The 27,964-nt window shown below is 40.4% G+C and overlaps 1 protein-coding gene across 1 annotated transcript; it reads right to left on the bottom strand.

Annotated features, from left to right (window-relative positions):
- Positions 1-73: 73 nt before the first annotated feature.
- On the bottom strand, positions 74-27,926 carry pum3 (pumilio RNA-binding family member 3). Its single transcript, XM_033990116.2, has 18 exons — positions 27,797-27,926; positions 26,713-26,786; positions 26,011-26,190; positions 25,122-25,305; positions 16,026-16,101; positions 14,901-14,994; positions 8,362-8,428; positions 7,899-8,073; positions 7,011-7,114; positions 6,124-6,202; positions 5,822-5,920; positions 5,346-5,399; positions 5,185-5,265; positions 3,999-4,141; positions 3,118-3,340; positions 2,601-2,688; positions 2,400-2,490; positions 74-1,027 (listed from the first exon to the last, which is right to left on the bottom strand). The coding sequence occupies exons 2-18, from the start codon at positions 26,783-26,785 to the stop codon at positions 883-885; spliced, it is 1,956 nt and encodes a 651-aa protein (XP_033846007.1). The 5' UTR covers position 26,786; positions 27,797-27,926; the 3' UTR covers positions 74-882.
- Between the last annotated feature and the right edge of the window lie 38 nt (positions 27,927-27,964).

Here is a 27,964-nt window from a genome sequence, read left to right on the forward strand (position 1 = left end):
CGAATGTGTTTTATATTTAATTAGCTTATTTGAAAATGTAACTATTTATGGTGAACATAGAACAAGATGACTATATATTTTAATGTTTATTATAAGTAGCATAGGCTGTGCAACATAGTATTAAAATATAACAATTACCCATTGTATTTCACATATTGTCTGTGGTAACATTATTAAAGATGCTTGTTAAAGTATTTTCAATGACAATGTACATGGCACACATTTTCACAGGTCCACTTTACATTGGAATTTGGTGGCTGAAGCAGAAGTGGGCACATAATCCAAATCTATAATACAAATGTTGTTTAAGATGTACTCGATGTCCTCGATATTTCCCACAACGTTCAATAAAAATGCTGCTGATTTATATGGAGATATATGTTGTCACTCAAAGTGAGACTTGTGCACCTTTGTCATGCAAATAGTCATTTCACATGATGAAACATGCAAAGTCATGAACAGAAACAAACAAAAAAGAACCCAAATACTCATTTTTAACCATATTGTCCACCATTACTGACCCTCTGGCAAAATTGAGGGGTAAATAATTTTTATGACAAACTGCCTCTGTATAGCTATTGTCAAAATAAAAAAGCTGGTTACATAATGGTATGAAGTGAACACTTTCCATTTACTCCACGGGACATTTAGTTGGCTGCCGTGTGCATCAGTCTTGTCCTTGGCATTGGGTACACACTCCTAGTCATTCCAATGGAGTCTTATGGATTTCACGTAACACAATATACACAATCCTCTTATTTGACAAACAATATTTTCATACAGTACCTAAACTCAACAGCAGCCCACATGAACGTTCTCCTGACTGGGCAAGGGCCTCCAGGTGTTGTGAGTCCAGTAAGCACAGTCCCGGCACAGTATGGGCTAAGGCCCACAGCTCTGGGTGAGTTTCTGCAGCAGGATGTGGGCTCCTTGGTTGCTGCTGGCACTCTGCTCCAGCTCTGGGATGAGGGGCTTCAGGGCGGCCTTCACCTCCTCCACCACCGAGAAATCACAGCTGCTCAGCAGGCTGCATGCACAATCCCCCATTCAAATATTAGATTCAGCCACACTATTGTTTTGCACAGCCTGGCTCACATGTACTCAGCAGTACTTTTACTTGTCATGGCTGGGACACCACTATGGCTGCAATGATTATATTGATAATCGAATAATGTAGCGGAATAATGTAGCAATGATTCTTTTGATTGATTGATTAGTTAGTTAAAACACGAAAAGCCAGTGAATTAGAGATTTTTACTAAAACGCAAAATATGTGAATTTAATGCAGCTATTGCCATTTTGGTCCTAAATTCTCTTCTCTCACGCATGGTATTTTTGGAGCCAGCGTATAGACCAGATAACAATTATTTGATTACTAAATTAGTTGACAATTATTTCAATAATTGCTTAGTTGTGATTAATCAATTAACTTGTTGCAACCCTAGTTACCACTGTAAAAATTAGGGCAGGGTCACAACACAGAGCCACTTGCTATGTTTGCTTTGATTTAAAAAATGAAAATAATTTAGACTATAACTATATGTACAATAGAGGGATTTTCTGGTCTAACTCTGCCTGCCTCTTACCCTGACATCGCTATTAGAATGTGCTCTGACCAGAGCAGGCAGTGAAAGTTGTGACAGACCACTAAAGACATGAAGCCAAGCTGGACTGAGAGTGTACATGTGAAAAAGGCTAACAAAGAGAAAGTGGTCTAGAGTAGACTGATTAGCTTCAAAAATCAAATGCATCTTTATTTACAACTGAAATGATGAGAATGTCCCCTATTGGTTAAAGAGCACAACACAATCAACGTGCATCACGCTAATGAAACTACTGCACATTGCATTAGGTTTTACAGTATACATGCTTTTGTATATTTATGGAGAATTGTGTGGGAACATGGGTGATGTAGGCTTGTGGTGTGAGACAGGCCTTTACTTTGACAATGTTTAAATCCAGGTGCAAAACAGTTCTGTTTATCTGTGCATATGACTGAAAGGTTTTTATTCTGCACTCTTCTCTTTTAATGTTAATTTTATGATGATTATTTGTGACTATGTTTTAATTTGTTGTATTGTGATTTTAATATCTTTCCTATTCTGTAAAGCACTTTTAATTACTTTGTCTCCCAGGCAAGGTGGGTTTATTTGTATAAACACAATTTGTACACATTGTAAAAACATGCATGGATGACATCTAAAACCTCTTCAGGCATGTTTTTGATGACAGAAAATTATTATAACATGGCAGAACGCACAAAAAAAAAAAAAAAAGATTTTACATAATACCCCCTCTTTAATGTGTATGGACCTTTTCAGTACTGAGGTCAGCCCACCACCACAGACCGTGGCTATGTATGCGTCTGCTGTGCCCTAGTGTGTTGTGTGCAGTCTCACCAGCTCAGCACCATGGCTCCACGGTTCACTCGAGCCCATGTCTGCAGTTTGTCTATCTCCACACTGTCCACCAAGATCCGACCGAACCGCTCTGGGCACAGGCAAGACACAAACACGCTATCACTGCTTCTATTTTTCTGCTGTAGATTTACCATAGAGCTGCAAGATGACGGAGACTGTGATATGTCAACATGCATGTACCTGGTTTCCCAGCCTCCGCCAGCACCAGGTCCTGCTCCAGCAGCCACTTGAGCAGCAGGTGTCCAGCTGGGTGCTCCGCCAGGTGCAGCTGTGCCCCAAAAACAACATGGTCAGATCAAGTATACTGTGGTCCATTAGGAAAACACTAGCTCTTTACTTTAACGCAAAGGGCTGAACTACTCATAACAATATCCCAATAGAAACAAAGAAAATCTAAATGTTTCACATTTTAAACAAAGTATAGGCATGTTAGAATGTTGTCATGTCACATGAATTTAAACTATTGACAGCTTCAATGATTTATCCCTTTCCTCACCTGTCCCTATTCTTCTCCTCTTGAGGCCTCATATCTTGTCTCAACCCGACACCTACCTCAACTCATCTCTCCATATGCCCCGCTGCTTGCCTCACCAGCCCCTCTGCTCCACCCCTCACTTGTCCATATGCCCTGCCCCTTGCCTCACCTGCCCATTGGCCTCACTCCTCACCTGTGCCTATGCCCCACCCCTTGCCTCACCTTGCCGTTGGCTCCGCCGGGCTGCAGCTCCTGGTTGGCGAGCTGGGCCACAGCGCTCATAGCCGGTCTGAGGTCTCCACAGGCAGAGGCCAGGATGTCGCTGACGGTTACACAGCTGGCTTTGTCTGTGGCCATGCTCACCGCATTCTCACACAGGTACTGGAGCAGAGCAGGGGACACAGCCTCGAGTAGCTCCCTCCTCCGGATATTTGCGTCCTTTTTACTGAAACAGACAACTAGTCAGTGCCAACTCTGAGCAAAGACAAGCCCAGTCTATATATCACACAAGTGACACACTGTGCGTCACTTTGAAATGCTGCTCCTAACATGACATTAATCAGGAGGGTTATTGATGCCACTATGACTGAAAGTAATTTTTTTGCTCCTCTCTTGCTCTCTGTCAAACCTCACCATAAATGCAGATTTGATTGGCCAATTCTCGTTACATGTGGAGTTTCATTGCACCTTTACTTTTATGTACAGTGTACTGTTTCACCAAACAAGTTTTGGCCACCGCGCATCAGGAAACGTATCAGGCAACCTGATTCTCCACATAACTAGAAGGCAGGAGTCACAGAGTTTTCCTCTCGCTCTTCTGATTAAAACGAACGAAAAAGTCCCATGTCCCAAATCAAATATTGCCTGCGCGTGCTCTGGCTCCAACCATCATAAAAAAAACAAAAACATCACACTTGGAGCCCGTTTTCAATTATGTCATTACTCCCATGATTAGTTTTGTTTTAGAGATGGAACTATTTTCAGATAACAATTTTAGGAGAAGCCTACATTTGGTAAGTAACTTTGATGGAATACCCCCTCTCTCATAACCCTCCTGGTGTTGTCCATATGTGTTCGATAGAGTTGGACGGGTTTTGCATCACCTGTGCTGGTTGCCGTCTCCCATCTGCAGTAGCTGGATGGTCTCTGGCAACAGGTGGGCAGGGTCACGTCGGTTCAACAGATAGGCCATCACCTTCTTGCCATATTTGTTCCCTAGGACCTCGCTCAGAGAGGACAGTAGCTCCTGTGCACAACACACACTATTGTTACCGCACTGTCAAAGACTTCAACTCAGTACAGGGCTTCTCCTGCACTACCTTGCAGCTAAAATATTGATATACAAAGTCTTGGATCCAAAGAGACAGCTCTTCCTAAATGAAAACAGCCTTATAGAGGCGGGCGATGTATCAGAAAAGGTAACAATATGGTTGGACGCTCAAAATTAGAATATTTAACTTCCTAAGGCCTAGCGTTTAAGTTTAGTTATTGAAAGTCACAATATTTAAACACTTGACTTGTGTATTTTTCTGTATTATCTTTTTCTTACTTATATACAGTGAGGCAAATAAGTATTTGAACACTCTGTGATTTTGCATGTTCTCCCACTTAGAAATGATGGAGGGTCTGAAATTTTCATCTTAGGTGCATGTCCACTGTGAGAGACATAATCAAAAAAAAATCTGGAAATCACATTGTATGATTTTTTTTAATAATTTATTTCTATGTTACTGCTGGAAATAAGTATTTGAACACCTGTCTATCAGCTAGAATTCTGACCCTCAAAGACCTGTTAGTCCACCTTTAAAAAGTCCACCTCCACTCCACTTATTATCCTAAATTAGAAGCTCCTGTTTGAGGTTTGAGACTCCAACTGAGACTCGAACTACTAACATGGCCAAGACCAGGGGTCAGCAACCTTTAACATGCAAAGAACCATTTGGACATGGAAAATAAAACACTGGGAGCCGCAAATACTTTTTGACATCTAAAATGAAGATAACACTGTATATTATAATAATAATGGACGGAATAATGTAGGTTTTATTTTCACGGACCGGCCTTCTACACGTGGCAGATAAATATGGCAAAAGTAAGTTAAGTGCATAAAAAATACAACTCACTATACTGGGAGCCCCTGGCTGTTCAAATATTTATTTGCCTCACTGTAAAGCCTTCATTCGATTCTTTTGAAAAGCGCTATGAACACCATTATAACATGGTTAAAAGCCCATAACAATTTTCCATAATGTCCTGTTAAAAAACCCAAAGTAAAATCTAGTAACTTACTGACAGCACGGTCTGTTTGACCAGTTTGGTATCATCCACACAGTCAAAGATGGCCAGCAGGACCAGGTGAGCGAACTCCCCCTGGGTAAGCACACACACTTTAGAACACAAGAGAGGACGGAGGCCAAAGGTAGTGAAAGACAACCAGGACTTGGACTCACCGTGGCAAACTTCACCATGTACGTTTTCATGGTTTTGATAATGACCTTTCTGTCCTGAAACAAAACACACAGAGAGGAGGAGGGTTTTAATGGAGGGTTAGCTTGTCAGAGTGGAAGGATATGTAGGATTATAATACTTACTATACTAGCCAGTGTCTTAAGATAATGGGTAGATTTACTAATGATTGTAGTTGTTGATTGTTACTCACAATTACATTTTATTCTTTAGCATATTTTTGTTCTAAAGGAAATTATCCAATCAGAAAACAGAATGGGCTCCTATATTTGGGTTGCCAGATCCAAAAACTAAATCCCACAAATAGGAGATGTGTTTTCAGTATATGGTCACTCAAGGCATCTCAGGTTCAGTTTCTAAACCAGTAGCAGCGCATATTACTGTCAGTACCTTTGAGACAAAAGCTTTGATAGTTTGCATAATGGCATTTTGGAACAGAGGGTAGCAGATGGGCTCTCACCTTTGCCGTTCCATGCCACACACAGTTCATGGCAACCCGCGCTCCGTCATGAGTGTGAGCCATGTAGACCACAGCCTCCCGGATGGATTCAATCATCTCCTGAACAGACAGACCTTCAGTTACATCCTTCACCAGGACTTACCATCAATCGTGCCATCCTCATGTACCGACATGCACATAATGCACCGCCACATACTATGGTACGTACCACAGTATGTACTATGGAATGTACTGTCACATACAATCATGTGCTGTGGTATGCAACACCACGTCGTCATGTACTGCCACGTAGGCCAACTCACCGTCCTTTGCTTTTCAAGAGCAAACTGGAAAAAGTCCAAGAACACCTTGTGGACCAGCGAATGTCTGATGACCTGTTCTCTGAAAGGACAAAAAAAACATTCACTTTAAGAACAAATAAATCACTACAAATCTGATTTGATACTCAATAACATGAAATCAAGCAAATAAAACTTTCAGAGTACAATATTAAAGCAATGAAAAATTCTACCACTGTATCAGTAGCCATACCTCTTTCATAAACATAGGTTCTACCTTTTAAAAAGTAAAGTAAATTAAAAAAAGTAATACAAAAAAAAAAGTTTAAAAAAGTAAATACAAATAAAACAAGCTCAACATTGCATTGCGTCAAGCCTTGTAAAAACATATTACACCATATTTTAATTATTAAACACATTTTAACTGAAATGTTGCATTCTTAAATTGAATTGTAAACTGCTGAATTAAACAGTATTTTGGTCAAGGTCTGCCTGAAAACTATGACATTACTAGAAATCAAATATTTCCATTCATTATTTATCCAACATGTAGGAGAGAGAACATGTTATTTTAAAGGTGCACAGTGTAACTTGTCTAGTAGAGGGTCTGTCTCCATGGAGAGACTTGGAAGCCAAATTACAGGTTAAATTTATGGAGAAGCAACCAAACTCACCATATGAATGTATGTTTTTTATGATATTTTTGAGACAGATTAGTTTAATACCATATAATCTGGAAAATTTAAATCAAAACATTAACATTGCCATGGAGACAATCAGGTCGTGGATCCCTCCAGAAATGTTACACAGTGCACCTTTAAAGCAACCTTCGGATTACAGAGGTGTATTCCTTCCACTAACAGCTATTATAGATGGCGTGTAGTCCTATGTGCGGCTGCAGGGATACGTACTTCTGGGCCATGGGAGTCAGGATCTGCTTCATCTCGTCCAGAATGGAGCCCACTTTGTCTGGATTAGCTTCCAGCACTTTGTCGATGGTGTTGCACACTGAGGACTGAAGAAAAGACATTTGTTTCAATCCACAAAAACAAGACATACTCATCATCTTTAATATTTTGAATGTATTATTACAAATTTGAGGTCTGACACATTGATCCAGAAAAATCTCAATAACAATAATACTGTACCAACTCTACATCTACTACCCCACTACTGCAAAGAAATACTGAGCCCCCCAAAATATTGTTCCATCTACCAAACTAAATGTTTCCTGAAAAATAATTTGATACAGTAATTATCCTGACGGGCCTATTAAAAGCACATATTGTGTCTGTTTTTACTGATATTTCAATTGCGCTAATGTTGGAGGGGGCATAGAATGAAAGAAGCCTAGCTTTGTCAAGTTTTAAAAGAACTGTAGCCATTTTGTTTGTAGTAAAACAAAATAGACATATCCAATACCGACAATGTTAAAGCAGCTCAAAATAAACCCATTATGTGCATCTATAGCAAACTTGGAAGTAGAGCTGGGCGATATCCACTTTTTATATCGTCATACCGTCCCAAAATTATACCGTAATAGACAGCATTATCTCCTGTCACAACTAATTAGCCAAATCTGCCAAGACTTTTACCGTTTTAAACTTTTGGTGTCTTAAAGTTGTGGAAACTGCCTATATAAGTAATGTGGTATAATAATAATTAGGTTGCTAGGAATGTGTTAAAGGTGCCCTGTGCGCTTACCATTATAAAAAAGTACTACTGGATAACCTGTCCAAATCAAGGTGAGCCAAAAGGTCTCACTGTTTTGAAGGTGATATTTTTTAACTGTGCCTCACCCTGCAGAATGTGAAGGTGTTCCCGTACAGCTCCTCCGTTAGCATTAGCCTCTGTGGAAGCGTGGCCTTGTCGTTGTAGGCGTATTCCATGATAGAGGAAGCCATGGCGTGCCGTAGCATGGCCTTCACGTGACCTTTAAACGTCTGCATCACCAACGCAACCACCTCTTTATTCCTGTAACATACAACACAAGAGACCTGGGAGTTAGAAGAGTCAGAAGAGCTGGTGGGTGTGAACCATTTCTGATCCTGATATAGAGTGATATTACTTTGTGTAAGAAAAGTAATATCACACAAAAAAAGTAAAGACTTAGAAACACTCACTTCCACTTATGAAAATATAATCAGATCATCTAGATGATGCCCCCCAAAATCTTGGTAATATCTGTTATAGCAGGTCCAAACAGCACCATATCTCGGCTAAACCCGCAGGCCTGTAGATGAGAGTGCTCCAGACACTTACCCGTACATGAGTAGCTTCTTCACCACGTGCCGACCATACTGAGACTTGCACAAAGCCACCGTGTCATCTGTGGGCACAAGTCAGACAGTTACAGGCTACCTGTCACCAACAGTGTTCACGCAACTTCGTGTCCCCCATTGCCCCCTGCCCTGACTTCAGTATCCTAGCAACCAATGCATATTTGTTCTTGCTAACATGCCATCGTCAACACTGACGATGTTGATAAAGGCAGTGCAAAGCTCTCATGTCCCTAAACACACTCCTGGCATCAAGCCCTATCCAAGCACCCATGCCGCAGGCATGAGCCATATTTACTACTGCTAAAATTAATGCAAAACAATGGGAGTCAATGGGGGACCACAAAGCGATGGCGAATGCCTCCTCGCCCACTGCTCTGACTTCAGTATCCTAGCATATGCATATTTGCTCTTGCTAACATGTCATCGTCAATATTGAGTCAATGGGCAAAGCCCATTTGACACAATGTTGACAAAGGCAGCACGAAGCGCTTATGTCCCCAAACAAACTCCTGGCATTGAGACCTCCCATGCCGCAGTAAAAATCTGAAAATCACATAAAAAAATAAAGCACGTCTGGACATGACAAAAATTATATTATGGCCCCGCCCTAAAATGTAAAGGAAGTCATCCGTATTGGATCAAACACCGGAATGACAAAGGCACACACATTTGCATTTGTTTTGCAGTTTTCATCCCCAAGACTTCAAATTTGGCCAAAACCCACTACACTCCTATGAAATTAAATATTATCAATTGCATTTTGAATATGACTTTTGGTGTGGTCATGGTGAAAAATTGCAATTTTTGAAAAAAAAAAAAAAAAAACTTTCACATACAGCATTTATGCACATTTGCAAACCTAATGTAAAAATATGCAAATCATATCATTATCTCATAAAATGGCTCTCTACCGCCCTCTTCAAGTTTCATTTTCAAAATTTTATAGAAGACAAACGAGTTGTCGTGGACCTGTGAAAATTCAGAGGCCTTATTTGTGACGGGGCACAATGTGAGAAAGTCACATGACTTTGTCGTTGGTCCCAAAGGTCAAAGAGATTCTCTGTCGGACCAGATAATCTCACTCGACAATGTGAGTATAGCTTCTAGCCCTACTGTAAAAAATCTTGGAGTCTTATTTGATCAAAATCTCTCATTCACAGCCCATATAAACCTAGCTTGTAAAACCGCATACTTTCACCTGCGAAATATAACTAAAATTAGAAATATTTTACCTAAAAACGATGCTGAAAAACTCATCCATGCATTTGTTACTTCCAGACTTGATTACTGTAATTCTCTGCTCGCCGCCTGCCCCAAAAGTACTATAAGGAGCCTCCAGTTGGTCCAAAATGCAGCGGCCAGAGTCCTAACAGGTGGGAGGGAGAGCATTCAGTTACCAAGCTCCTGTGCTATGGAATCAACTCCCTGCTGATGTTAAACAGGCCCCCACAGTCTCTGTATTTAAGACCAGGTTTAAAACCTTCCTCTTCGGTATAGCGTATGACCAGGTTACATAGTGAGGGAGTTAGGGACATTAAAACCCGGGATAAGATAGGCTGCAGTAGGAGATAACTAGCTGGGGGAAGTATGGCAACCTGAGCACTATCCTCTGCTTTGTCCTATTTTCTCATCAGCAATGCTATTCACATGTTGTCCCCTGTCCCACTCTCCCTGTGGAGTGTATCTCTTTCAGATGCCCCGATGACAGCTGGACCCTCTCCTCCTCCTCGCCCGGCTCTCCTCCTCCTCGCCCGGCTCTCCTCCTCCTCGCCCGGCTCTCCTCCTCCTCGCCCGGCTCTCCTCCTCCTCGCCCGGCTCTCCTCCTCCTCGCCCGGCTCTCCTCCTCCTCGCCCGGCTCTCCTCCTCCTCGCCCGGCTCTCCTCCTCCTCGTCTGGTCTTCCTCCTCCTCGCCTGGCCGATTTTTCTTGTTATGTCTGATTTTTCCTGTTGTTTTGTTTTTTGTGTGTATATCACGGTGGCTGAGTGGCAACACTCGTGCCTCACAGCAAGAGGGTTTGGTTGATCCCCGGGTCGCCAGGCCTTTCTGTGTGGAGTTTTTCATGTTTCTCCCCGTGTCTGGATGGGTTTCCTCCGAGTACTCCGGTTTCCCCCATCAACCAAAACATGAACGCCCTTCGAGACAACTGTTGTTGTGATTTTGGGCGTTACAAAAATAAATGAATTGAATTGAATTGAACTGTAGGCCAAAGCCTGGTACAACGTCCTGGCGAGGGACTCATTAAAACCGCTTCCGGAGCCCGGCAAATGACAAAAATCAAGTAGTAAACACGCCCCGACATGCAAGTGAGTGGTGTCAAAAATTAGAACTCGACAAGCTCTAATCATCACAAAAGACCCCGAGAAAAAATAATGAAAGACGACTCGGTAGCCAAACCTCAAACTTTGATTTTCTCAGTTTTGGAGGAGCAGACTCTCATCTCAGCCGCTTCACACTCGGCTGCAAACCGCCCCAGTGCCTGCTGCAGGTCCTGGCTCGATGAAGCCATCAGGACAACATCATCTGCAAACAGCAGAGATGAGATCCTGTGGTTCCCAAACCAGACCCCCTCCGGCCCCTGACTGCGCTTGGAAATTCTGTCCATAATAATAATGAACAGACCCGGTGAAAAAGGGCAGCCCTGGTGGAATCCAACATGCACTGGGAAAAGGTCTGCCTTACCGCTGGCAATGCGAACACAGCTCCTGCTCCGAACATACAGGGACCGGACAGCCCTTAGCAAACAATACCAGACCCCATACTCCCGGAGCACCCCCCCAAAGGACACCACCAAGGACACGGTCAAATGCATTCTCCAGATCCACAAAGCACATGTGGACTGGTTGGGCAAACTCTCATGAGCCCTTGAGGACCGGATGGAGAGTACAGAGCTGGTGTTCCGCGACCGGGACGAGAACCACACTGCCCCTCCTGAACCCCAAATTCTCCTCTCCAGTACCCTGGAATAGACCTTACCGGGAAGGTTGAGGAGTGAGATTCCCTGGTAATTGGAACACACCCTTCTTATACAGAGGGATCACCACCCCGGTCTGCCAATCCAGTGGCACTGTCCCCAATCACCACGCGATGTTGCAGAGACATGTCAGCCAAGACAGCACCACAACATCCAGACATTTGAGGCACTTGGGACGGATCTCGTCCACCCCTGGAGCCTTGCCACCGAGGAGCTTGCCAACCACCTTGGTGACTTCAGCCAGGGTGATGGACGAGTCTGCCTCTGGGTCCCCAGTCTCTGCTTCCTCCTTGGAAGACGTAATGGTGAGATTGAGGAGATCCTCAAAGTATTCCGTCCACCGTCCAACAACATCCCCAGTCAAGGTCAGCAGCTCCCCGTCTGCACTGTAAACAGTGTTGGTGAAGCACTGCTTACCCCTCCTGAGGCGTCGGACGGTTTGCCAGAATCTCTTTAAGACCGTCCGATAGTCCTCCTCCATGGCCTCTCCGAACTCCTCCCAGCCCAGAGTTTTTGCCTTTGCGACCGCACAAGCTGCAGCACGCTTGGCCCACCGGTACTCGTCAGCTGCCTCAGGAGTCCCACGAGCCAACAGGGCTTGACAGGACTCCTGTTTCAGACTGACGGCATCCCTTTCTTCCGGGGTCCACCACTGGGTTCGGGGTTGCTGCCACAACAAGCACCGCAGACGTTACAACCACAGCTACGAGCAGCCACATCGAAAATAGAGGTGGAGAACATGACCCACTCGGAGTCCATGTCCCCAGCCTCCCCCGGGATCAGGTAGAAGCTCTCCCGGAAGTGTGAGTTGAAGACCCCTGTGACGGAGGGCTCCACTAGACGTTCCCAGTAGACCCTCATGATACGCTTGGGCTTGCCAGGTCTGTCCGACTTCCTCCTCCACCAGTGGATCCAACTCACGACCAGGTAGTGATTGTTGACAACTAAGCCCCTTTCTTCACCCGTAGGCCGACACAACAGTGAGAGACCTGTCCCTGACTCGGAGGCGCAGGGACGCAACCCTCTCGTTCACTGGGGTGAACCCTAACATGCGGCGGCTGAGCTGTTAAGAGAAATGGAGAGTTCAGCCACTCTCAAGGAGTTGGGTTCCAGAGCCCAAACTGTGCGTGGAGGTGAGGCTGACTATATCTAGCCGGCAACGCTCAACATCCCACACAAGCTCAGGCTCCTTCCCCCCCAGTGAGATGACATTCCATGTCTTCCGAGCCAAGTTCCATGTCCGAGATCCGGTCGTCGAAGCCCCTGCCTTCAACTGCTGCCCAGATCTCTTTGCACCTGCCCCTTATGGCTCCTCCGGCAGGTGGTGGGTCCATGGGAGGACCACCCCACATCGCTCCTTCGGGCTGGGCCCGGGCAGGCCCCATGAGGAAAGGCCCTGCAACCAGGCGCTCTCTGCTGAGCACCCAACCTAGGCCAAGCTCCAGGGTGGGGCCCCCGTAACGCCAATCTGGGCTGGCCTCCTTGTTAAGCTCATCATGGGGGTTCTGAACCCAAAATTTCCCATTCTTTGAAAAAGAATGGAAAATAGTTTCATGGAATAATGTTAAATTTGGCACAATATGTCATGTCATCCCAATCGAAAAACTCAATCAGATCCATGTCATACCTTTCACTGGGTTGCCATGGCGATGCGCCCATGTTATGCTAATTGGAAAATTTCCAAATTTTCGGACATTTCAAAGTCTTATAACAACTTATAACCTTCAATGAAGAACATGAAATATGGCAGTCATTCTTCAGGTCATTCCTGTAAAAAAAGTCCAAGTGTTGCCATGGCAATGCCTGGAAATACCCATGTTTTTGTATTTTGTGCATTAGTGCATCCAATCTCTTTTTGACTTTGGTGAGTGCAGCCCAAAGTCACAATAAAACAGAGGCAAGTGGCATGTCAGCGTCACCCTTAGGGAGTGCCGGGTCGGCCAAGTGCGAAGAATGGCCCGCGAGGGCTGTTTGATTCCGCTTGCGGCTTTAATTAGGCCCAAGCCCCTACAGGGCATAGGGCCTAGTGATTCAAGTCCTCTGAAGGGGCTTTACCGGCAGGGCTGAAAATCACTGTACATCATCAAGTGGGGCATCAAAAGTTATCCAATTTATGATGATCCCTATCATGGTTTGCATGCAGTAAAGCCACAAAGCTCCATAAAAATTTTAGCAATTTTCAAATGACAAAATTTGCTCCTGTTTGTGCATACAAAGTGCGATTTGGCTCCAATTCTTATCAGTTGTAAAACTTTCATGCCCAATTGTACCGTTTGTGAAATAAATAAATATGGAGCGATAGCACCCCCTACAAAATAACAAATAATTATGTATGGAGGGCTGAAAATTTTGTTTTCCGAAATGTTAATAAATTTGACACAAATTTCCATTGGCGGATTGGAGAATGCTCCTAAATTTTCCCATTCATCAGAAAACTATTAGTTTCATGGAATAATGTCAAATTTGGCACCATGTCATCCCAATCAAAAACGTCAATGGGACCCATGTCATATCTTTCACTGGGTTGCCATGGCGTTTTGGCATTAAACTAATGGGAAAATTTGATAATTTTTGTACATTTCAAAGTCTCATAAGAACTTATTTGCTTCATTGAAAAACATGAAATTTGGCACAGTGGCTCTTCAGGTCGTCCCCGTTAAAAAAGTCCAAGAGGACATCTTTGTATTTTGCACGGTGTTGCCATGGCGATGCCTGGAAAAACCCAAATTTTTGCATTTTGTGCATCAGCGCTTCCAATGTGTGTAGACTTTGTTTTGTGACAAACACAGCCCAAACCTGCAAGAAAACACAGGTGAATGGCGCATTAGCGCCATCCTCGGGGACTTTCGGGTCGGCCTAGTGCAAAGCACGGCCCGTGAGGGCCGTTCGATAAAATTTTTTTACTTAATTTTTTTTTTTTATACAAAGAAAGAGTGTGTTTCAGGTGTGCCTCCAAATACAGACACAGCTGTGTCTCCAATGAACTCAAAAGTTGTCAACAAACCTTCCAAACTAGAAGCTTCCAAAGACAAGACATCATCATCTGCATTTTCCAAATTTTTTACATACAGTAAGATTACGGTGCATTCAAACTTCTGACTTTGAAGAAAATAATGAAAAACGTAAAAAAAAAAATGCTTCTCTCATTCTGGCATTTAGCAAATATAATTTTAGTAATACTAATTGATCTAAAACACCTAAAGTTTCATCAGATTTCATATCAGACAGTGAGAAAAAAAGTGTATGTAAACTTCTGGTTTCAAACGTAAATGTCAACAACGGTTTTGGCTTTCACTGCTTTTAAGTGGTGTTAGCGAGTTGCCTGGCAGCAGATGAGTATCAAATCTTCAGCGCTACATTTTGATGTAGCTTTATGACTTTCAGATAGCAGATATAGACTACGTTGTATAGTGAGGTGCTCAGAATGGCTCAAAACAACAAAAAAAGTTATGTGACTGAAACCAATGAATGTGGAGTAATTGCTATTTTTCTGTGTCTCAAAATAATGACATCATAAAAGAAAGACCAGGTGAATTGTAGTCCTGACCTTTGAGCTCGTTGAACACTTCCTGGCGTTGCTCATGGCTCCCAAACTGAATGAAGCACTGCAGGATGCGGACCGAGTCATGAGCGAATGCCATCTGCCACAAACACTTTAGTAAGTCTCATTTAGTCAACATGTGAAATCCTAGGACACTTCAGTGTAAATGCCTGTGTTATATTATGGGGGTTGAGTTTGTTTTGCTGCATGCATCGAATCATAAAGAGCATATATTTTACAAAATTGACTTTCTTGAGCTTTTAATCATGTTATATTGCTGTCCCCTTTTCAGAAACATACATGGAGTTTTATTTTTTGCTTCATTCACTCAAAGCTGCTGTTTTCATTTTTTAATCTGTCTTCATCGTAGATAAAACTCCGGACTTCACTGAGGTGTTTTTAAGCCTATACACCATTATCAGATTCATTCTACAGTCAAATTGTGTTCACAACAAATGCTCTGTGGCTCTGTTAGCATAGTTTGCTCCTGTGCTTCATCATTTCCTCATTGTTTATTCTTTTTGCTGACAGCAGAGGGAGCACCAACATCTAAATGCATCACTCAAGGGGAAGTTTAAAATAATGTCTGCATTTGGAAAATATATTTTTAGGTTCTTATGTTATAATGTTGTTTCCTCATCACAAACATGTGTGAATGAAACAATACACAACTCCAGGTATGTTTAAACACACAAATCCTGCATGTTCTTTTCTCAAAATGAAACTTGATGTTATTAAGTGTTAATACAACAAATACTTTACTGTGTTTTTAAACTCTATACACCTTCACTAGAATAATTTTGATCATTTCAGCCAAAGATCTGCCTAATACTGAAGCTGCAGCTATTGTTTTAGCCATATTGAACCTGCTTCACTCCTCGGCACAGCAGCAAATATTAAAGTTACTTTCTATTGAAAATCTTAACCAAACATATTATTCAAACATAATAGCAACAACTTAAGGTAATTCTAGAGTATTCAAGAGTCAAGTAGTTCAACTGAGGCTAAAAATAGCTGTTAACTTTAAAACTACCACTAAATGTTATCACAAGAGTATTTTGAGTTTTGAGTATGTAGAACTACTCAAACATCAGACAAAGAGCAGTGTGGGAATGCTGGGGCCTCACTGACCTGTTTGGATTTCCCCCTGATCAGATCATGGAGCTGCTTCATCAATTTCTTCTTCATCTGGTCATCACACTTTTTCCTGTCCACGCACAAAGCATGTTATCCATTAGGGAGAGGTTTGTTTTTTAGAACAAGGGAAATTTACATAACATCAGATAAAAGAGGCAAAAGCCATGTGCGATTTCTAACAGTACCAATACCAAATATTCAAAGTCAGAATAATCCAAGTAAAATCATGCAGTGTGCTCTCTGACCTCCCAAAGACGCTGCAATACCACTCACACACAGTAAAGTATTTATAAGCACATTTACCATAATCTGTAGTTGTTTTAAATGATTACATTTTTGCCATATCTGATTCTTTTAAAAGGGGCTGTACTCAATTCCTTCATGTAATAAAGTGAATAGTAACTACTAACTCTTGGAATAGTACAGATATAAAAGCAAAGTAATTCTGACGTGATGGCAAAATAATGCTCTGGCCTCTGAAAGTTGTGAAAAGCACTAAAAGGAATACGTTTGGACCACTGCAAGCCGTTTAAAACTAGTTCTAGTTAGGGCCCGAGCATAAATGTGTGAGGAGGGTAAGTCAGCAACTCGTTCGCCTAGAGCCCTATTGTATTTGTACACGTTTGAGGAAAATGGCAAAAATAAAGCAGTAAACAATGTATAAACAGTTAAGTGGTATTGGAAATTGGAGTTCAGTGAGCTCTAGTTTTGAGTGAAGACCCCAAGAAAAAATACTGAAAGATGGCTCAGTAGCACCACCTCAAAAATCGATTTACATGACTCCAATGGGAGCCCTGTCCAGAAAAATGTCATCGTTAGCATAAAAAAAGTCATGTCAGTCATGTTTTCATCAAAAACACCTCAAACTTGGCCAAAAGACACAAAACCCATGTGCAATAAAAGGTTATCACATACACTGTAAATAAAATGTTGGACATGGTCTAGAGATTGGACAGTATTAAAATTTAGACTCATGATTGTTGTGACCAAAATAGTCATGATTAATAATATTATCACGATAATTATTAAAGGCAGTATAGTGTCCTCATATGTGGATACCAGGACCTTGTAAAGAAAAAAAAAAGTATTGTGGCCTAGACAATCCAAAATGTGCTGTCCACATATGTGAACGCCAGGTCCAACGATGTTATAGATATTCAGATTAATTCATGATTGTTGTAAAACCATGTGCCACTGCCAGTAAGCTGTAAAATCAGCTGTGCAAAATGCTGTTCAGTTAGAGGTAACCTAGTGATAGCAAAGTCGACACAAACACGGATTTATACAAATCCAAACTAACATCAACTACATTCAATAGTTTATTTCACATGGTATGTTACTTACAATGGATATTTTCGGCTTGAGTTTGTCAAACAATGTAGGAAGGTTGTGCATGTAAGTTGCTGGTATTTGCCCTCAGAGCCGTATCTATTTTTCAGCAGGCTGTGCAGATTGGTGGCCCATCTTGTTGGTCTTGTTTTTCAAATCCATAATAATTCTACACATCAGACTTCACTTTCTTGAGTGGAGGACATAAATGTGCATTCACTGAGATCCAGATCCACTCCCCACTAGCCATGGCTATAACTGATGCTGATGAAGAACCATCCCCAATTCAGAATAGGCAGAGAAGCTAACAAGTTTCATGCCTATGGCAGAGGGCTAGAGAGCCATTTTGTGAAATAGTGCCACAATTTGCATATCATTGCGTTCAGCTCACAAATGTGCATAAACACTGTATTAGGGTTTTTCCAACAAAAAATGTGTGAAAGAGAAATATTTCATTGAAATATTCCAAAAATAGCGATTTTGTTGAAAATTTACCATGACCACACCCAAAGTCATACTCAAAATGTAATTGATAATCTTTAATCACACATGGGTTTAGTGGGATTTGGCCAAATTTGAAGTGTTTGTGATGAAAACTGTGAGGACATGTCCTGAATGCGAGGGTGTGCACTTTTGTCATTCCCGGGTTTGATCCAATATGGCCGACCTCCTGTACATTTTAGGGCGGGGCCATAATATAATTTTTGTCATGTCCCAACATGTTCTATTTTTTAATGTGAGTTTCAGATTTTTACATCGACTTTTTTCCCCAGTCGGGCTCCCATTGGCCCCATGAAAATCAAAGTTTGAGGTGACTCTACCGAGTCATCTTTCGTTATTTTTTCTCGGGGTCTTTTGTGACAATTAGAGCTCGTTGAGTTCTAATTTTTGACACCACTCACTGGCATGTCGGGGCATGTTTACTACTTGATTTTTGCCATTTTCCGGGTTTTGGACGTGGTTTTAATGAGTCCCTCGCTGGGACATTGTCCCAGGCTCGGGCCTAACAATGGAATTTTTTTTTCCACCCATTATTTTTCTCCTAAACCATAACAGTCATGTGACTTTCTCACATTGTGCCCCACCACAAATAAGGCCCCTCTGAATTTTTTCACAATTCCAAGAGAAATCGATTGTCTATGAATTTTTGAAAATTAAATTTGAAGAGGGCGCTAGAGAGCCATTTTGTGAAATAGTGCCACTATTTGCATATCATTGTGTTCTGCTCACAAATGTGCATAAACGCTGTATTAGCTTTTTCCCAACAAAAAATGTGTGACAGAGAATTTTTTTTTTTTTTTTTATTATTCAAAAATTTGCAATTTGGTTGAAAATTTACTATGTTCACACCCAAAGTCATATTCAAAATATAATTGATAATTTTTAATCACACATGAGTTTAGTGTGATTTGGTCAAATTTGAAGTTTTTGGGATGAAAATTGTGCAAGGAGATGTTCTAGATTTGAGACTAGACACTGCTAGCACCGAACATTTATGTAAATTTGGAAAGCTGAACGCATTCTGTACTGTACAGGAAATGTGGCAGGTCCCTTAGCCAATCAGGACGCAGAACACAATGTACGTTCATACACTGTAAAAAAAAGCATGCAAAATTGCACTGAAAAAAATCTAAGAAACCGAGAGACCGTAAAAGGTGAACCGCGATATAGCGAGGGACCACTGTATTGAAACTGGAAACATGCGGCAGTCTGGTGCCGTATAGGCGATTATAATCGTGTGCGATGGTAATGATTATAAAAAAATGCCACAAACGATTCATTGCAGATCGCAATTAACAATATTATCGCATATCGTCCCATCCCTAGCGTGGTTATGGTGATTTTTCAACAAAATGTCAATTTTTGAAAAAAAAAAAAAAAATCTCTTTCATAAATATTGTCGGATTTGAATGGACACAATGAAGCGAGCAAACACATTTCTGAGCTGGATGCAATGACATGCAAATTAGAGCTCCATCTTTTATGATGGCTCTATAACATCCCCTTCAATTTATTTTTAAAAATTCATAAAAGCCTATCTATTTATCATGGACTTGTGAAAGAATGTACAGAAACACTCTTCATAATGAGGATCAATCTGACCCATCATTCTAACTTTTATAGTTTAGGCGTAAAAAAAATGGAAGGAAAAAAAAGACTATTAGGCCCAAGCCTGAGACAAAGTCTGGTGGGAGACTAATTAAAACCGCGGAAAATGGCAAAAATCAAGGAGTAAACACGCCCCGATATGCCAGTAATAGGTATCAAAACTTAGAACTCGATGAGCTTTAATTGTGACACAAGACCCAGAGAAAAAATAATGAAAGATGACGCAGTAGTGCCACCTCAAACTTTAAACATCTGTAGGGCCAACGGGAGCCTGACCCAGAAAAAAATCAACATAAAAATCTGAAACTCTCATCAAAAAATACAATATAATATAATAAACATGTCAGGGCATGACAAAAATGATATTCTAGCCCTGCCCTAAAATGTACAGGAAGTCGGCCATATTGGGTCAAACTGGGGAATGACAAAAGCGCATACTCTCACATCTAGAACATCTCCTTGCACAATTTTCATCTCAAAAACTTCAAATTTGACCAAAATACACTAAGCTCTTGAGTGATTAAAGATTATTAATTACATTTTAAATATGACTTTGGGTGTAGTCATGGTGAATTTTCAACAAAATTGCAATTTTTGAAAAAAAAAAAAAAAAAATTCTCTTTCAAACATTTTTTGTTTGGAAAAAGCCAATAAAGTGTCGCACATTTACGAGCTGAATATAATGATATGCAAATCAAGGGGCTATGCAACCGAATGGCTTTCTAGCACCCTCTTCAGAAAGTCTATATTTGTCATGGATTTGTGAAAAAAAAATCACAGGGGCTTTGTTTGTGATGGAGCACAGAATGTCACATGACTCCTGCTGGCTTGAGCCATTCAAATGATTTGCGAGGGAAATTGTTCTTCGTCAGTTTCTTATTGGACCGAGCGATTCATATGAATGGCAAGCGGCTTTGTTCTTCATCGGTTTCTTATTATTATTTTAGCCTAGGACAAAGTCCCAGAGAGGGAGTAATTAAAAATGTGTCCAGAGCCCAGAAAATGGCAAAAATCAAGTGGTAAATATGACCCGACATATGCCAGTGACCAGACACCCCGAGAAAAAATAAGGAAAGACAACTCAGTAGAGCCACCTCAAACTTGATTTTCATGGGGTCAATGGGAGCCCGACCTGGAAAAATAAGAACGTAAAATCTGAAACTCTAAGAAATTTTTAATATATATATATATATATATATATATATATATATATATATATATATATATATAAATAATGGCCCTGCCCTAAATCGTACAGGAAGTCCGTCGCATTGGATCACATTGGATGATAAAAGCACATACCTTCGCATAATGGGTGGGAAAAAAATGTCCATTATTATCATCATTATTATTATTATTATTATTATTATTATTATTATTATTATTAGGGCCTGAGCATGAATGTGCGAAGGATTTAATGGATTTAGTGATTTGGAGTGAGATGGAGAGTAACCTTGTTAGTTTGTTTTTTTATGTGTTAGTTATCTGATTGACTGTTATATCTTATAATAATATAATAATAATAATCTTATATTAACATACCAGACACGTATTCAATTCGCTGTCTATGCTTCATGTAGTTGAATAAATATGTGTATGTAATGGTTGATTATACAAGTTACAATTCATTTGTTTGACCACTAGATGGTGCCGGTGTGTTTGTAATACCTGTAAGCAGTCTTATCCACCACCTGGATTTAACTAAGCAAATAGGTACAAGTCTCCTATTGGATAATTACTGCATTGGCGATTATCTTTCATGAGATCAGCTGACTACCTGAATATACTGAATTACCAGGTTATTCAATCAATGGATTTTTTCTTACTTGCTGGCAAAGGGCATATTCCAAGATGACAATGCGAGGATTCATTGAGAGTGAAATTGTGAGTGGTTCAGGGAGCTTGAGACATCATTTTCACACATGGATTGGCAAAGCTAAAGGCGGTCCAACGAAAGAGGGTGTAACCTTTTATTTGGGCCAGGCAGTGTATATTTTCCATGTGTTCATATGCAATTTTGTGTGTATGTCATATGAGCCAGAGCTTATGTTATATTTTATGTGTTTGTACTTTTTCACAGTTCATACCGTAGAACTAGCAACCACAGTAAACATCAGTGAAAAAAACTCTTGTGTCTCTTGTGTTTGTGGACAAGCCGGCATATGTTTCATTAGCGTAGCGTATCTGATTAACTCTTAAAATCGTACGTAAACATACCAGACACATATTCAGCCTGTTGTTCTCTATTTTATTGTTATTATTATAATTTGCCTTTAAAGATAAAAATGTGTGTTATTGGTCTAGGATTTTGTAAATTAAATTATAATAATTATAATAATAATTAAATTTTGTAAATTAAATTTCCCCAATAATTTTTTTTTTTTTTTTTTTCTTCATTATTGCACATTTTTTCTTCATTATTACACATTTTTTCCCTGGTGTAACTTATACTTATAATGCGATGTATAGTTACCTGCATCCCCACATGGTCCAGACAAAGAGGGGGCGTGCCCTATGTCGGCCATTTTATAGGCTTGAGTGGGGTCGTGGGCCGGACCATGTGGAGGGGGAAAAACTGGCTTAAGTTTGTTTATTTCTTTGTGTTAATGTCTTGTGTATTTTCGTTTCATGAACTAAGTGTTTATAGTTTATTTAGTTAAACACTTTGGCCGTGTCCCAATTCGCCCACCTGGCCTTAGAATCACCATTGGAAGGGCGGTTCGAAGGGCAGTTACATAATTTCCAGTGCGACAAGGGCTGTCCCATTTCAACCCACCCTACTGAATGCGGCCGAAAACCTGCCCTTCCCTTTGCACCGTTTCCATGGAGATCGGATGTAACCGAAGCGTGCATCCGTGCACACTTCACGCACTTCTATATCCCATCATGCACTGCGGCTGCGCAAAAAAGAGAAGAAAATGGAGTCCGCTGCGCAATACACGTTCAAATGTTCGTACTGGTTTACCTCATCTACAACAGTGTGACATGAAACTTTTAAATCTGAATAAAGATAAGTACAGGCCGTGTGTTTGATGATTAAAAAGGAGGGGAGTTACATGGAATAAAGGAATGTGGAATTATTGCTAGACAATAAGAAGACATTATTATCATTAGAAAATATTACTGCAATAAGAATAATGTAAGAATGTTCATTTCTATTGTAAGTGTCAAAGACCAAGAGACTGAAACATAAAGTCAGAAGGTTTAATGAGTTCCACACAGGTAATGTGGACAATGAAGCAACGGACTCTGAGGAAAGGACAGAACAGAGTCCTGAGACGGGCACAAAATCTTCATGAGTTCCGGTACATTCCATAGGTCTGCACCCCCTCGTGGACACGTGTCATTTACCTTCGTGTTAGTAAATCAAGACACTAGCTTGATGTAGCGCTGCACTGCTAGAAAATACCTTATAATAATCAGATGAAAAGAACTGGCACGGCATAGAAGGGAAACAGCGCCCTCTACTGTTATTAAAGTGGTGTAGCCACTGGCCAAAATACCGAACCATTAAACTGCAATATCCCACTATATGTACAACTAATCAGTGTTCTCTGGTTTATAGACTATGAATGTGAAAATGATATTGTTACCTCTGTCTCTGTTATTACGTTTTCACAAGGTTTATTTTGTTTAAGTTATGAAGTAGCTACAATTGAGTAAAAAAATCACCTCAAACGTTATATTTGCCTATTGATATTCAATCTAAACAGAAAGAAACGGCTGTGACGACGACATCTTGACTTTTCTTCTATTAAATAATAAATCATTAAAAATAACGTACGTAATGTACGTATCGTACGCTCAAAGACAGCGGTGGAAGTGCGGTCCGTGGTGTAGGCCTGTCCCACTTCAGCAAGATGGAGACTACACTGAGGAGGGCAGATTCTCGACCGGAACCTTCAAACTACACTTTGAAGAGTACTTCGAAGGGACCCTTCCAAAGGTGCATTTGGCGAATTGGGACACGGCCTTTTAGTAAAGGGACTTGGGCCTGAGAGATGTTTTTATGGAACATAGCGCTTATGTTACTCCCACCGCCCCCTGGACGAGAGATGGAGTAGACCGGGGGAGGAGCTTCCGGTACAGGAAAGTATTTTAGTCTGGGTAATTAGACAGATGAGGAACATCAGTGTAGCCAGGGTACACGTGGCTTTTGTTTCAGTTGTTTAAGTTTTGGTTGCTTAGTTTTCGTTGAGCACTGTTAATTTTGTAAATATGTATTATTTTTTGGTTCATGGAGTACCACTACACGGACAATAAATATTGTCTAATGGGACTTCTTTTGAGTCTGCCTCCTATTTTGATCACTCGGGCCAGCTTCCCCACAGGTATCGAAAAATAGAGTTCGGAGACCTCTAAGTTGAAGACACTGACAAAAAATAATGAAAGACGGCTAAGTAGCACCACCTCAAAAATCAATTTACATTGCACCAAAGAGGGCCTCGCCCAGAAAAATGTCACTGTAGACAAATGAAACTTAGCATCAAAAATAAGTCACGTCATGACGTGTAAAAAATTATATTATGGCCTAAACCCTACAGGAAGATGGCCATATTGGATCAAACACAGGATTGACAAAATCACCCATCTTAATCTTTTTACATCTCCTCCAACAGTTTTAAAATACTTCAAACTTGGGCAAAAGACACAAACTCATGTGGAATAAAAGGTTATCAATTGCATTTTAAATAAAGTGCTGGGTGTGGTCATGGTGATTTTTCAACAAAATGTCAATTTTTGGAAACATTTAAAAAATTATATCTTTCATAAACATTTTCGGATTTGAATGGACCCAATGACGCACACGTGGACATTTCTGAGCTGGACATATAGACATGCAAATTAGGGCTCTATCTTTAAAGATGGCTCTATAGCGTCCCCTTCAAACTTAATTTAAAAAAATTCATAAAAGCTAATCTATTTGTTGTGGACTTGGATATAGACTGCATGGGCAGAGTCATCAGGACATATCTGGGATCAAAATTTGTTACAAGAATTTACATAAGTCCAAGGGTGTGGTCATGACAAACGCTCAATAAAGCGACTATTTTTAAAGTATAAAAATCCATGTAACCTTTGTAAAAATGGTCAAATCTGTATGGACTCAAGTAGCATTTGTGTGTTTTGATAATCTGGATATAATGATACGTGATTTAAAGTTATATCTTTAAAAGTGTCTCTCCAGCACCCCCTGTAAAGTTAAAATGGGATAGAAGAAATGTGCTTGTCATAGACAAATACAATTTGGTATACAGACCCTTGATAGAATTCTGAACAAAAATGCCCTATCTACATCCACATTTGCATGGCCATGCCTCAAAAAAATCTATGAGAAGTCTATCTGTGTAACCCCTCATTCGTCCAGGTCTGATCCATAGCAAAAGAAAAATTAAATCTGTCAACTGGACAAAACGTGAAGACGTTTCAGTGCTCATCAAAGAAGCAGCTTGGAGGGCCCTTTATTACTGCTTGCAGTTTTAAAGTAGTTATGTTTTTCATGTTTTTAAGAAAAACAAGAAAGAGCTCCTTTGATATTCAGGAAAAAAATAAACAAGCGAGGTACTACAAAACAATAACAAAAAACCCCCATAAAATTAATAAATAATCAAGTTATTATTAAATGTAGTGTGTAGTGTACAGAGTGAGTACCTGCGCAACTGGCCCCAGATCTGCTTGCTCTGACAGATGATGTCAAACATGTCCTTCCTCTCAGCCTGCTGTCTGTTCCTCTTCACATCCCTCTTCCTCTGCTGCCTTGTGGCCTTCAGCTCCTCCTTGGACAGCTTCTTTTTGGGCTCAGGTTTTCCACTCTTCCACTTTTTAGATATGGGACCTAACACACAGACACAGTATCTAAATTGGCTAATTATCTGTTACAAGAACATTGTAAGTATTGACAACCATAATGTCCTAAGGAAAATCTACTTTTCAGAGCTTTTAACCATGTTATAGTTGTTTCTCTTCTAATTTATCCTCTGAAGTTGTATTTAGTATTATTCAGGCATGTTTGACTAATGTTTATTCTCCTGTCTTCATGACATCATTGCTCTCTATTTTACAGCCACCGGTACACAACCAGTGTTCTGTACTTACTCCAATCTCCAATCTGACTTTCTAGGTTTCATCTCACATTTAATTTACAAATAAAAAAATCTGCTACTGCTGTGGTTATCGGAGTAGACAGCTGTGTGGCTCCTTGTTGTGATGACGTTTACGCCGGCATCAGCTTCCATTGGACATGTCAGCGGACTTCTTTCTTGTTATGGATCAATATTGAAATTTAAAATGTCCAAATCATAACATAATGCCATGGTAATCATAAATTACGACTTTATAGCGGTCATAAGCACAATATGTCACTTGTCCAACTCTGAGGATGTCAAAATCAAAGCCAAAATGAACACTACAAAAAAGTGGTGAGAAGTCATTTTAAAGATGATTCTTAAGCAAGGTTCCATTACAACTAAATAAAGTCTGCTTCAGCTAAGGATATGTTGAAATGACTGTAAAACTCAATAGGAGATGTTGTGCTCCTTACCTCCTTTACCTCCTTCAATATCCTTCCCATGCATCCGCTTCCTCTTCCTCACTCCTTTGTCATTTTTGGTGAACTTTGGGGCAGCCTGGTTCTCTCCTTTTTTGTGCTCTGTGTTTTTATAAGGCTTCTTAAAGGGCTTCTTAGCACCAGACTTTCCTCCCATCTTAGTGCTGATGGAATCTAACAAAGATACACCTTGTTAAAAGAATAACTAGTGTTCCATTGCAAATCTTGTGTTTCATTTAGGGTTGTCAAAAATCAGATACTAATCAATACTAAAAAATAGTATAAAAACTAGATACTCATTTGAGCAGGTATCAATACTAAAACCGTCACATTAACAGGACAGAAATGAACTTTTCCGGCATAGCTTTAGAATGATCTTGAGCTGTATCAGAAAAAGTACAAGACCACATAGAGTAGTATATGCCCCTGGACCACTGAGGGGACACAGATATAAGGCCACATGGTAATATAAAAAAAAGTACTATGATTTAATGTTGCAAATTACATTCTGTTGTCTAAAGAAAGAGTGTTTTTTATCATCATGGTATCAGAATCAGTATTGAGTATAATCCTTAGTATCAAAATTGAGTTAAAGTTTTAGTGTCATGACAACACTGGTTTCACCATCATCCTTCTGTCCATATCCTGCATTTTTTCTGTTTAACAATTACATATCGACGTAATCAAGTATCTCACCTTTTCCTTTTAGAGCAGAGGTTTTAACACCCTTGGTCTTGGGAGAAAATGTATTTTTGGATTTGGCCTCCATTCTACAGAGAAAATGACAAAGTATCAGAATATAGATATAGGCTTATCAAATAATTGAATTGTTACAGAAGAAAATATGATTTAAAACTGCAGTGTCTCCTACATAATAAAACACTAGAATAAGACAACGCGGATAAAGGTAGCCTTTACTACAGCAAAGAGAATGATCCCTAAGTACTGCTAGACACCTGAGATTCCTACATACACAGAATGGGGTTTACAGAGAGACCTATGAGAGCCTTATGTATAAGATTAATGGAAAACCTAAATTATTCAATGAGATAAGGGAGCCCTTCCTTAGGCATATTGAATAACCCCAAACATTTAATTTAGAGCTTACTAAAAGACTGGCTGTGTGGCAGGGTCTGAGGGTAGGGGAGGTGAAAGCCTGCACACAGGGTTTAAAAAATAATAATCTTCAGGCAGCTGCTTGCTTGCATTTATGGGTCTCAGTTAATCTAAAATTAATTTAGGAGGTGGAGTATTAGGTATTGTTCTGTGCCAACTCTGATCTTCTTACACTGACCCACTTTGAGTCCATTTTGCCATCTTGTAGACATACATTTTGTACTTTGGTACTACTGGATTTTAAAAACCCATGTACACGTACATATAAGCGGCTGTATTTCTACTGATATGCATATCTGGTATGGAAATACGGACTCATGAAGGTGCATGTGTATATATCCATGGATGTGTGTGTGAGAGGCATGTGTAGGAATATTTATATCGATGGAACTATGTACTCAAGGGTTTAACTTCCTGGTGTATGCACTTTTTGAGGATCTTTCTGTAATATCTAATGATTATATGCTGTACTAACAATAACTGTCTTGAAGGAGTACATAAAAGGCATTTAAAAGAAAAAAATGATAAATAAATGACAGAAAGATATCCTGCATAGTCTGATCTATTGGACCATCTTCAACTGGTTACTCAGCCGTCTTCCTTTTACATGGACCAAATCCATACACTCACATTGTATATCCCAGTAATTACAATAAATACTTACGTTACGTCGTATTCGAAGTTAGTGCCTGATTTATGTGTGTTCTATGGTTTGTTTCATACAATTAGTTTCCCCGCACGCTGCAGCTCTGCTCTTTCCACATGTGTTGTGGACGAAACGCTTTACGTGTCGCAAAATACCACTGCTCACGACAGTTCTCTTCCAGTTACG

The sequence above is a fragment of the Periophthalmus magnuspinnatus genome, chromosome 23 (assembly GCF_009829125.3).
Source record: "Periophthalmus magnuspinnatus isolate fPerMag1 chromosome 23, fPerMag1.2.pri, whole genome shotgun sequence".
In the NCBI taxonomy this organism is placed as follows: Eukaryota; Metazoa; Chordata; class Actinopteri; order Gobiiformes; family Gobiidae; genus Periophthalmus; species Periophthalmus magnuspinnatus.